Genomic DNA, 12917 nt, shown 5'->3' on the forward strand with positions numbered 1-12917 from the left:
CGTGGCCTTCTACTTGACAGTTAGGAAGTTGGCCAACTCCATCTCTCTCCACTGGACTCTGTATCATTGAGCTGCTTATGGGTGTGGGCAAGATGGTTGAGGTGTCTAGAGGTTCTGTTAGAAAAAGGTACAACGAAAGTGAGATATTCCCTTCTAACCAGGGCTGGGTCTAGGGTAAATCAAGTGAGGCACTTCCTTCAGGTGCATGATTTATAGGGTCCAAAAGACTCGATGATCAAAATTAATATTTCAATGCAATATTTAAAAAAATCAAAATCAAGGCAAAAATTCATGATGAACAAAATGTCAAAATTCTGTAAGGGCAGCATCAGTAACTGCCTTGCCAAGCTGTATGGGAGCCTGAGGCAGAAGGAAAAGTCAGTAATACTGATCCCATTTTTATTTAAAATTTTGATATTTTGTTCTAGCATATACCCAGTACAGATTAAAGGAATTTCTCTCCTTACTGTCTGGCAAATGGTTTTTGGATTTCCATTATAGATTTTGGTTACTTACATGAGCCATTCAAGGAGTCGTCATCCTGAGGCAAGGCAGATTGTGTTGATGGTATTTCAGACTCTCTCACAGTTGCAATATGTTACCAGTCATCACAGTGCATCATATCAGTGAAATCAAGCCCAGGGTTTTCCCACTGGAACTCTTTAAAGTCAAAGAATGAACAGAGACATTGCTTCTTTTCTAGGGAGCAAAGTGTGAGTTCTCCCACCATTTCTCAGGGAACCAAGACACATTTCATATACTAGCATTAATGAGTGCTTCTAGACAAACCTGTATTGGCATGGGAGTTGCACAATTAATTAAATCACTCCCTAAATGTTTAATGACAATAATATGTTCTAACAATGTTGAACGAGTATTTCATTGGAGAGGGAGATACTTCAGGGGATCTAAAACCAATTGGAGGAAAGATGTGGCTATTTGAGACTTGCCAGTGCAGCAGGATGTTTCTCCTGGGCAGTTTTTATGGTTATTTAAGTGGATAAAAACTACATGTTTTCTTATTCCTGGTTTGAAAAACTACTTACTGTCCCCAAATAGTGAATAACTTTTAAAGGCATACCACTTAATTTAACACATTAGAAGCCTAGAAGACATAAAACGTTATCTCAAAATGAGCACTTAGAAGGCACATAGTGGATATAGTAATGATACTAGCAATAACTTTATTTCCCTAACATTCTTTTTTTAATTTATTTTAATTTTTTTATACAGCAGGTTCTTATTAGTCATCAGTTTTATACACATCAGTGTATACATGTCAATCTCAATCTCCCAATTCATCACACCACCACCACCACCCCCCGCGGCTTTTCCCCCTTGGTGTCCATACGTTTGTTCTCTACATCTGTGTCTCAACTTCTGCCCTGTAAACCGGTTCATCTGTACCATTTTTCTAGGTTCCACATACATGCGTTAATATACGATATTTGTTTTTCTCTTCTGACTTACTTCACTCTATATGACAGTCTCTAGATCCATCCGCGTCTCAACAAATGACTCAATTTCGTTCCTTTTTATGGCTGAGTAATATTCCATTGTATATATGTACCACAACTTCTTTATCCATTCATCTGTCGATGGGCATTTAGGTCACTTCCATGACCTGGCTATGGGAAATAGTGCTCCAGTGAACATTGGGGTGCATGTGTCTTTTTGAATTATGGTTTTCTCTGGGTATATGCCCAGTAGTGGGATTGCTGGATCATATGGTAATTCTATTTTTAGTTTTTTAAGGAACCTCCATACTGTTCTCCATAGTGGCTGTATCAATTTACATTCCCACCAACAGTGCAAGAGGGTTCCCTTTTCTCCACACCCTCTCCAGCATTTGTTGTTTGTAGATTTTCTGATGATGCTCATTCTAACTGGTGTGAGGTGATACCTCATTGTAGTTTTGATTTGCATTTCTCTAATAATTAGTGATGTTGAGCACTTTTCATGTGCTTCTTGGCCATCTGTATGTCTTCTTTGGAGAAATGTCTATTTAGGTCTTCTGCCCATTTTTGGATTGGGTTGTTTGTTTCTTTAATATTGAGCTGCATGAGCTGTTTATATATTTTGGAGATTAATCCTTTGTCCGTTGATTCGTTTGCAAATATTTTCTCCCATTCTGAGGGTTGTCTTTTCATCTTGTTTATGGTTTTCTTTGCTGTGCAAAAGCTTTTAAGTTTCATTAGGTCCCATTTGTTTATTTTTGTTTTTATTTCCGTTTCTCTAGGAGGTGGATCAAAAAAGATCTTGCTGTGATTTATGTCAAAGAGTGTTCTTCCTATGTTTTCCTCTAAGAGTTTTAGAGTGTCCGGTCTTACATTTAGGTCTCAAGTCCATTTTGAGTTTATTTTTGTGTATGGTGTTAGGGAGTGTTCTAATTTCATTCTTTTACATGTAGCTGTCCAGTTTTCCCAGCACCACTTATTGAAGAGACTGTCTTTTCTCCATTGTATGTCCTTGCCTCCTTTGTCATAGATTAGTTGACCATAGGTGCATGGGTTTATCTCTGGGCTTTCTATCTTGTTCCATTGATCTATGTTTCTGTTTTTGTGCCAGTACCATATTGTCTTGATTACTGTAGATTTGTAGTATAGTCTGAAGTCAGGGAGTTTGATTCCTCCAGCTCCGTTTTTTTCCCTCAAGACTGCTTTGGCAATTTGGGGTCTTTTGTGTCTCCATACAAATTTTAAGATTTTTTTGTTCTAGTTCTATAAAAAATGCCATTGGTAATTTGATAGGGATTGCATTGAATCTGTAGATTGCTTTTAACCATGTTTTTAACCATGTTACCAGAACAAGCCTGATAAGGGGGGTGTAAGGGGTGAGATTATCATCTCTCCATTTGTGTGATTAAGAAACAGAAGCTTAAAGTGTTTATATAACTAGCTATTCAGAGGCTAGTAGTGCTTAAACTCTGCTCCCTTATTCTAAGCAAGTGCTTTTTCCATTAAGAAGATGACTAAACTCTACGGCCCTTTGGTGAAAATAAATTGTTATGACTAAATAAATTTAGTGACCCCTAAGTGTAAAGCTGGCTGACACTATTCATATCACTGTGGTTGCCTGGATACTGCCAGGGGAGGAGAGAAATGGTTCAGGTTAGATTCCTGGCTCCATCACTTACTTTTCCTGAAAGCCTCATCATTAAAAAGAAAATTTTATCTTTGTAATATATGTGAAAGTCTTTGTAAATGAGTAAAGCTTTTTATTTTATATCCTTATGAATATCCAATCCAGTTTTCTCCAATGGCATTCTTAAAACAACACATCTTATCTTAACCTCATACTTTTATTTTTCTGTCCCAGAAGAAATGTCCCTGTGTGCCTTTTAAATTAAGTGACTTCCGTGTAAGCATTGTTTTATTTTAATATAAACCAGGGAAACCATCATATCCTTTAGATGTTCCTACTTTAACCACTAAGTGAAGGAGTATTTTAACCTATGATGGGCAACTTCGAAAATACCATGGGATCAGGAATTAAAATTGCTGTTAATCAAATGTATCAGTTAAGTCTAAGCCACTCTATAACAAGATATTAAGTATTAAAGAATAAAGATACGTTAAATGTAGTGAGCACTAACATTGTATTGTGCATGGTTTAATATTTGATAGCATCTCCTAAAACTGTTGAACCAGGAAGGGTTGGATGATCGAAGGGGCTTGCTTTGTCATACAGATCCTAGCTGTTGCTTTTTAGTCTTTGTGAATGTTAATGATTCTGAGTGAATAAAGGATTGACAATAGCTGCAGATTTTTCTGGCAATGTGGACTCTGTGTGTCATTAGGATTTAAGAGATACTATTTTCTATAATAATAAACTGATATACATAATTTCATATTTATCTCTTTTTTTGACTCAACATGTTATGTTTTGTTTTCAGAAATATTCCTTTTTCGCACTCCTTACTGATGTCTTAGAAATTGAAATTAAAGACAAATTTGCCAAGAGCCGACCTATCATCAAGCGTTTTCTGGGGAAACTAACCATTCCAGTCCAGAGGCTTTTGGAGCGACAAGCCATCGGGTAATCAGCCGTCACACCTAGGGGTCTTGTTGGGATTAGTTCCTACTGAAGCAACTGAAATGATACTTTGAAGTCCGAGGACTTTTCTTACTGATAAGAAGTGGTAACATAATTCTTTTAAAAAGGAAAGTGCTCCATGCCGCGGAGCGGCTGGGCCCGTGAGCCATGGCCGCTGAGCCTGCGCGTCCGGAGCCTGTGCTCCGCAGCGGGAGAGGCCACAACAGTGAGAGGCCCGCGTACCACAAAAAAAAAAAAAGAAAGAAAGAAAGAAAGAGCTCATATACTCATTGAAATATGAAGGGCAGAAAGCACTTTATTTTAATTATATACCTTTTTTGGGTTATCTATCTTTTCCACGATGTACCTACCATTATTACCATTTCAGTGTCAAATGTCACAGTGCTCAGTTGTTTTTGAGATATTGAAATCTTGCTGTAAAAATCCCTCCCTAAAGCAAGATCTCCTGATCCTGATTAACCCCATCCATGTTATTCCTGAGACACCAAAACCACCTTATTTTAGGGCCCTTTAAAACAAAGCCTAGACTCCGAGAAGGTGTTATAGTGGAGCTCTAAGACATATACGTTCGTTCAGACAACTAGAAATTACTTGTTGAGAGAATTTAAAATTTATTTATTTATTTATTTTGGCTGTGTTGGGTCTTCGTTTCTGCGCGAGGGCTTTCTCTAGTTGCGGCAAGCGGAGGCCACTCTTCATCGCAGTGCGCGGGCCTCTCACTATCGCGGCCTCCCTTGTCGCGAAGCACAGGCTCCAGACGCGCAGGCTCAGTAATTGTGGCTCACAGGCCCAGCTGCTCCGTGGCATGTGGGATCCCCCCAGACCAGGGCTCGAACCCGCGTCCCCTGCACTGGCAGGCAGACTCTCAACCACTGTGCCACCAGGGAAGCCCGTTGAGAGAATTTTGAAATGTGATTTGACGTCTGTTTTCTTTCTGTGAACTTTTTGTAAGCTGTGAATCGAGTAGTTAAGAAATCGTAACATGCCTCCATCCCTTACTATAAATGGTGTATATATTTTCACATGGTAAGTGCCAGCAAACCCAGTAACACTGGTGCTCTCAGGTGGCACTGGGGGGCATCTTCTTCATTTTAGGAGGACATTATGAACATATGATAACAGTAGTGGTAGTAGCAGCAGTATCAGTGATAACAGTAGTTGTAGTAGTGGTAGCCATAGTAGTAAACCAAAGTAAACAAAAAAGATGATGAGATGAGACCCTATTCTATGTCAGGAGCTAAGTAAATTACACTCATTAGCTCATGTAATCTTCTCAACAACTCTGAGAGGTGAAAAATGTGATTATACCCATTCTGGAGGTGAGAAATCTGAGGCTAGCAAGCCAGGGGTGGAGCTGGGATTTGAGCAGATCCGTCAGCTCCAGAATCCCAGCTTCTCTGCAACACTTCAAGGACTGGCAGTGATGGAATACTAGTCTAGCTAACTGAGGAAGTTTGCTCATTCCTTTTCACCTTGCAGCTAATTAACTGTTCTATTCTGGCAAGTCACAATTTTTTCAGGCATTAGTTTCCTCATCTGAAAAATAAAGTCTTTAGACCAATGATCTCTAAGACACCTTCAAAACATGAAATTAAGAGATTCTAATGAATTCTGATTCTCTGGCTATCAGAGACAATGGTTGAGCCAGACCACATGAAGTAGAAATATTAGGCTGAAATTCTAGCAGCCTGGTTTAATTTGATAAAACTGGGAAATCACAGTTATTTTTAAGGATAGCAATTATTGCTTCTAGTAGAGATATTCTTTGGGAAGTTTTAAAAAATTATTTTTAGGATTGATAGAAAATGAAAAATTACGAAGAGTGAGAATTAACTCTCATTGGAAATATACTTATAATTTAGTTTATATAAGTATAATCATATAATTTATATAATATCTGTGACACTTGGCAGAGTGTCTTTATGTATACCAGTAAGAATGATCAAGGAAAAATAAAACCTTGAAACTTGAAGTGCTTGAAAGCATTTTGAGTGCTTGAAACTCCTGTTAACTTGATGGCTTTTCATTCAGTCTTTTAAAGAACTGGACACATAGAGTACTGCCTGTCATGGATTCCATATGTACTGGAAGGAAGTCCAGCATGAATTCGTAAAGTATCAGAATTATGAAATGTTTCTACATGAGTATATTAAAAGCATTGCCTGATACTTAGGGATTTGCTTTATTAAATATGATACTACATGTTAGTGTATTGGCTGTTAGCATCTAAATATATTTTTGATCTGATTATTACTTTCTATCAAGTAATTGATACGTCTTGAAAAATACTGAGTTTTCTTATGTGTTTTGTAGACGGCAACTCTCTGAAATAGCTGAGGTTTTACACGGTGAGGTTTTATAGGATGAGCTAGAAGTCCTTTCTAATTACCTATTTTTAAGAGCATTGGTTTGAATGTGACATTTTTCAGAGAGTGGCTTGCATTCTGTCCAAAAGGCACATCACTGTGCCATGCTTTGTCATTTGCTGTGATTACACTAGTGAGAGAATGTCTCAGTCAGACAGTGAGAGTTCTTTGGCACTTATTCTTCATAATGATGCATCATAATAATATATAATATAGGGTACACAATTATCTGTCATGGCAAGAGGCAGGATGAATCAGATGAGACTAAGAACAAGAAAGAGGTGAATCCCTTGACAGGCACTCAACAAGGATGAAACCCCCTTGACTTGGAATCTCCAAATAGGGAGGCTTTCCTGTACTGATAGATTGAATAGTTGATATCTTGTCAGTTTGGGTAAAAAATAGCACTAACACCTGTTAAAATTCTTTTTTCCAAGTAAAGAGTCTCATTTGTTAAATTTATTCAACAAATGTGTGGGTGTGTATACATATAGTGTCTACTAAATGTTAAGCACTGTGTTGGGTATTTGGGATATGATAGTGAGCAAAAGGATGGATGCCATTCTTAGAATCCCTACTAAACATTTACTTCCTAGCTAAAATGCATCACTTTTATAAGTTTTTATCATCAACACCAACACTTTACTTTTATTGGCCAAAGAGGAGGAGAGGAGAGTCAATTTTTTTTTTAATTAATTAATTTATTTTTGGCTGCGTTGGGTCTTTGTTGCTGCACACGGGCTTTCTCTAGTTGCAGCGAGCGGGGGCTACTCTTCGTTGTGGTGTGTGGGCTTCTCTTGTTGCGGAGCACGGGCTCTAGGCGCACAGGCTTCAGTAGTTGTGGCACGTGGGCCCAGTAATTATGGCTCGCAGGCTCTAGAGCACAGGCTCAGTAGTTGTGGCACATGGGCTTAGTTGCTCCGTGGCATGTGGGATCTTCCCGGACCAGGGCTCAAACCCGTGTGCCCTGCATTGGCAGGCAGATTCTTACCCACTGCGCCACCAGGGAAGTCCCGAGTCAATTTAATTTTAACAAAGAAATGAAGATTTTTATTATTCCAGGACTGAATGTCGAAAGATGTGGGTGAGGAACCATAATGTTGAGAGTAGGTCCCAGTAGTTTGCTGCTGGGTTCATGCATTAGTGGACACAGGTGGAGCATCTCTGTGTGTCAGGCACTGTCTAAATGCTGGAAGACAATGGTAAGAGAAAAAGACATCCCTGCTGTCATTATAGTCATTATAGAGTTATTCGAACACGCTAATGTAAAAGCATTTAACATACCTGTAATGCCTAATAGTTAAAAATGCCAATATATCCCTTTACAGAAAAAAAATTTTTTAAATACCAGATTAAGTAGACAAAACATTATGATAATGATTGCCTTGAGATGAGCCATGAGTAAATATCATTAAAATGCATTGCTACTGAGAGCAGCCAAGAATCACTGAAAGTGTGCGTAAAATGAGATCTGATCTGGGGACTGCGGATCAGGGGCTTCTGTGTCAGAAGCATCTGTGTTCTAATCCTGGTTCTGTCGCTTAATTGTTGCCTGGCCTTGGGCAAGTTACTTACCCTCCCTATGCCTTAGAAAACAGGGCCGCCACTTGCCTCACAGGGAAGATTGAAGGAGATGATGCGTGCAAAGCCCTTATCAGAGTGTAAGCACTCAATTGGGGGAAACAAAGCTTTCTAAAAACATCAATCAAAAAATTATTACAACATTTCTAGGGAAGAAAAAGAAAGAAGTAAAGGAAATGATCTCATTATTTTAAGAAAATCTTGCTATGAACTCAAAGAAATTCATAAGAGCTGAACTGGGATTTTACATTAGCATGTAAATGTGTACACGCTAATGTAAAATCCCAGATAACATCTATTTATAATTGTACTGAGGAGGTAGAGAAGAACAAGCAAAATAGTTACGGAGATTAATAATCAGTAGCTGACCAGAGGCTCTGAAGTGTACAGTGGTGCAAGTATTAGGTAGAGGCCTTGTGTTTTCCTCCTGAAGTTGCCATTAGAGGGCAGTGTGAGAGCAGAGATAGTGTGATTTGGTACTATCCCTCTGATGATTTTCCTTAATTAAGAATACATCAGATTCTCAACGAAAGTTGCTTGCATACAGAGAAACGATGTGATTGTATTTGACTTTGATAAATAAACACGGAATTGAAAAAGATCAACCGCTCCATCCTCGAGGAGGCTGGTAGCCTGAGCCTGGAGCCAAGGTGGGGCAGGAGCTGGGCCCAGTTGTGGTCCCCTCCAGCGCACCTCCAAGTGTGGCAGCGAGACTCCGACAGCTAGTGCAGTTCTCCAACTGTCCCATCAATATGGCTTACAAGCTGCCTGGAGTATCAGTGATAGGCCCCCCAATAGTGAGGGCCAACAGTGAGCCCCTTACTTTACAGGTGAGGAAGGGGAGGTGCAGCAGCTCCCTGCCTCTCACACAGCTGGAGCAGCTGTCAGAGCCCGGCCTGTTCTCACGCCGCTCTCTCCTGACTCTCAGCTCCTGTTCTTCAGGATACAGCAGCACTGTGCCCTCCATGTGATAACCCTTACCTGTGCGCCTCTCTCTCTCTTTTGTTTCTTTCTCTTTTGCTCGGCTGGCCGTGCAGCATGCAGGATGCGGGATCTTAGTTCCCCAACCAGGGACGGAACCTCTGCACCCTGCAGTGGAAGCACGGAGTCCTAACCACTGGACCACCAGGGAATTCCCTGTGCCTGTCTTTTTAGGACCTAACTCCTATCATGCTAAATGCTAAGGAACCAGACCTTCTATACATTTACACTTGAGTCAGAAAACACCCAAAATTGTAGGCCTTTCTCAGCCCCTTGATGGCTTTTAAAATGCCCTTTCTCTGGTCACTCTTAACAGTGAGAGAGCAAATCAGTGCCCTTTAAAAAAATCATAACAATATTGTACAGTATTGCATTTTCAGCCTTTACTGATACTTTTCCTTGTGACAAGATTCCCTTTTATCCCTGGGTTTATAAGTATTCATTTGTACAAATGAACAAAATTACACTGACTCTTAACATGCCTTTGACCTTTTATTTTCTTGTGAGTATGCAAGTTTCAAGAGAAATATGTGGGGTTTGGGGGGTGGCCTATGGGAAGAAGATGAAGGCTGACACCAGAGTAGTAAGGATGAAGGAACCATTTCTCCTCTTGCAGTGACCAGATGCTCAGCTACAACCTCGGCAGAAGGCTCCCAGCTGACCACGTGAGTGGGTACCTCCAGTTCAGAGTGGAGGTCACATCTTCTGTGCATGAAGGTGAGATACCTGTATAAATATATTGCCATAGGAAAAACTTGTTAAATCTTACTCTGTTGTCAGTTTACATTTGAACAGAATTGTTTGTATCCTGTTCTGAACATAAAATAGCTATCAAATGATTACCTGCTGAAGTTTTCCAAGCAGATTTAAAAGCCTGTTTATCAAAAAATCTCTCTTAGGTTTTACCTGCGTTTGGAAACTTGGATGTGGAATTTACGGCAGTAGTGAACATGTAAACCTCATATGTCAAACTGACCAGCAATATATGTACTCATTTAGTAGTGAATAGTAACTCTTAGCAAGTTGGTGATACTGTAAAGAGACCTCACTGGGATGACTGAATTCTTTGAACTCATTAGTGGCAAAGGAATAGGACATTAAAAGTTCGTTCGTTATTACTACTTTGTTTGTATAAATGCTGTTTTCTCCTTCAGATGCTTCTCCAGAAGCTGTTGGCACGATACTTGGAGTCAATACTGTGAATGGAGACCTAGGAAGCCCTTCTGATGAGGAGGACATGCCAGGGGGCCATCATGACAGCACGGTTTGTTCCAATGGACCAGTTTCTGAGGAAAGTGCTAATGGGACCCCCAAGCATTCTTTCAGGACTAGCTCTACTCTGGAAATAGACTCAGAAGAATTAACCTCTACTTCTTCAAGGACCTCACCTCCCAGAGGACGTCAGGATTCACTCAATGATTATTTAGATGCTATTGAACACAATGGCCATTCCAGGTCAGGTGCAGCTACTTGTTCGGAAAGGTCCGTGGGAGCCTCTCCGAAACTAAGGAGTAGTTTTCCCACCGACACAAGACTCAATGCAATGCTTCATATCGACTCAGATGAAGAAGACCACGAGTTCCAGCAAGACCTGGGTTATCCATCCTCCTTGGAGGAGGAAGGAGGGTTGATAATGTTTAGCAGGGCATCAAGAACTGATGATGGGAGCCTGACATCTCAGATAAAGCCAGAAGACAACACGGTGGAGAATGAGGAAGCCTCCACCATTGAAGCTGCTTCCTTCGAGGACAAGCCAGAAAATCTTCCAGAGCTTGTGGAGAGCTCCTTACCCTCAGGCTCAGTCCCTGATGAAAGTGAGAATGCTCCGGAGTCTCAGCCAAGTGCTGACCAGGGGAGCACTGAATTGTGCGGCTCTCAGGAGGTAGATCAGCCCACAAGTGGGGCAGACACGGGCACTTCTGACACATCAGGAGGAAGCCGAAGAGCCATCAGTGAGATGGAGTCCCTTGATCAGGGGTCTGAGCCTTCCCAGGTGTCCTCGGAAACAGAGCCCAGTGACCCTGCCAGGACAGAGAGCGTGAGCGAGGCCAGCACCAGGCCTGAGGGAGAGAGTGACCTGGACGGGGCCGACAGCTCCTGCAATGAGAGTGTTACCACGCAGCTGTCCTCGGTGGAGACACGGTGCTCATCTCTTGAGAGTGCGCGGTTTCCCGAAACCCCAGCCTTTTCTTCTCAGGAGGAGGAAGATGGAGCCTGTGCAGCAGAGCCCGCCAGCAGTGGCCCTGCTGAAGGGTCACAGGGTTCCATATGCACTCCTGGTTCTTTACCTGTAGTGCAGGTGCCCAGTGGAGAGGAGGAAGGGCCAGGGGCAGAATCGGCTACTTCACCTGACCAGGAGGAGGTGGGGGAGGTCTGGCAGCGGAGGGGGAGCCTGGAGGGAGCTGCTGCTGCTACTGAGAGCCCGCCCCAAGAAGAGCGTGATGCGGGGCATGCCCAAGGGGCTTGTGAAGGGGCCACTGCCCAGGAGGAGGGCGCGACCGGAGGTAGGATGTAGAAGACAACGTGGCTCGTGGCTCAGGCATACCCGCTCAGAGAGAAGTCTTGTGGTTTTGTCCCTCAGTGGAAATTGTACTGCAGGGCACATATTAGCTGAATTCTTCTCCTTGGGGTTCAACAGCTTTTTTTTTTCTTTTAACATCTTTATTGGGGTATAATTGCTTTACAGTGGTGTGTTAGTTTCTGATGTATAACAAAGTGAATCAGCTATATGCATACATATATCCCCATATCTCCTCTCTCTTGAGTCTCCATCCCACCCTCCCTATGGAGCTTCTTTTGGTGGAATAAGAGGCCTGTCAGATAACAGTCTTCAAACTTAGATAATGAACCTCAAGGCTCTGCATCAGTGCGGGCACCTGCTCTGCCTAGAAAGGTGGCCCGGTGGGTGGGGGCACTCCTGGTCCACACAGGCCTGGAGGCCTGGGATGCGTGCCGCGCACCGGCACATTCAGTGCGCCTGGGGTTCAGTCCTCTTGTCTGGGCAGTGTGAAAAAGCATAATGAATCTCTGGCGGGACCTGGGTTTGTAGATACAAAACCAAACAGGCTGGCAGCATCTACGTTAGTGTTATCTGCGAGGTTTTCAGGAACATCTTAACTCGCTCCTTATTGCATGAAGCTTCAAAACAGAAGGTTAATATGTGGTTTGCATCAAATGTCATATTTTTGCCTTCTGCAGTATAAGAAATGTCAACTAAGTTAGGTGATGCATTCTGACACTTGAAAACAAGCTGTTTGAGTGAGGATGCAAACTTACACATAAAATTTGTTTTATGTCTCAATGAATGTGGCTCAGTAGAACGATCCCTTTAAACTGTTCCGTTACAGCTGCATCAGAAAGTCTGAGTATAATTTCATATGCCTAAATAGCGTAGACTCAGAAATAGAAATGATTTTCTTATTCTGTAACTTATTTTTCTACCTATCCCCTTCTTTTCTTCCTCCACCGTTTTTTGTTTTTTTTCATTATCTTCCAGTCATTGTGTGACCCTAAAGCATTGCTGCATGACTAGGACAGATGCCAGGGTGGGAAAAGGCAGGGGAGGGGGAGGAATGGGCCCAGACCGACATCTCCCTAGAAGACCCACTTCTGACTAAGCATCCACCTCCCATTCTCTTCTGTTGTTTCTGGGTCCTCATATGGGAAATGAGACGAAAAAGAGATAAGAGACTAGCCCCAGGATTTTTGTTAGGTGTTTTTTTTTCCCAAAGGCTGTTTTGACACTGAAAGGGAAAACAATACCCAGGTAACTGTTTACCTTTAATCCTAGGTTCTCAAGCCAACGGCCACCAGCCTTTGCGATCACTGCCTTCAGTGCGCCAGGATGTTAGCCGGTACCAGAGGGTGGACGAGGCTCTCCCACCAAGTGAGGACCTGCTAAACTAAAGGGCTCACCTCGATCAAAGGGTTCAA

The 12917-nt window shown here is 41.9% G+C and overlaps 1 protein-coding gene across 2 annotated transcripts in view; it reads left to right on the forward strand.

Moving 5' to 3' along the window:
- The window catches only part of HECW2 (HECT, C2 and WW domain containing E3 ubiquitin protein ligase 2), a 258616-nt gene that overhangs the window by 99697 nt on the left and 146002 nt on the right, over positions 1–12917 (forward strand). For both annotated transcript variants that reach the window (XM_024733635.1, XM_024733636.1), the window contains exons 6-9: positions 3896–4038; positions 9601–9701; positions 10139–11488; positions 12775–12870. In XM_024733635.1, the coding sequence (XP_024589403.1) occupies positions 3896–4038; positions 9601–9701; positions 10139–11488; positions 12775–12870 (1690 nt within the window). The remainder of the gene's footprint in view (positions 1–3895; positions 4039–9600; positions 9702–10138; positions 11489–12774; positions 12871–12917) is intronic.

Source organism: Neophocaena asiaeorientalis, unplaced genomic scaffold (genome assembly GCF_003031525.2).
Source record: "Neophocaena asiaeorientalis asiaeorientalis breed wild unplaced genomic scaffold, Neophocaena_asiaeorientalis_V1.1 scaffold24, whole genome shotgun sequence".
Classification (NCBI taxonomy): domain Eukaryota; kingdom Metazoa; phylum Chordata; class Mammalia; order Artiodactyla; family Phocoenidae; genus Neophocaena; species Neophocaena asiaeorientalis.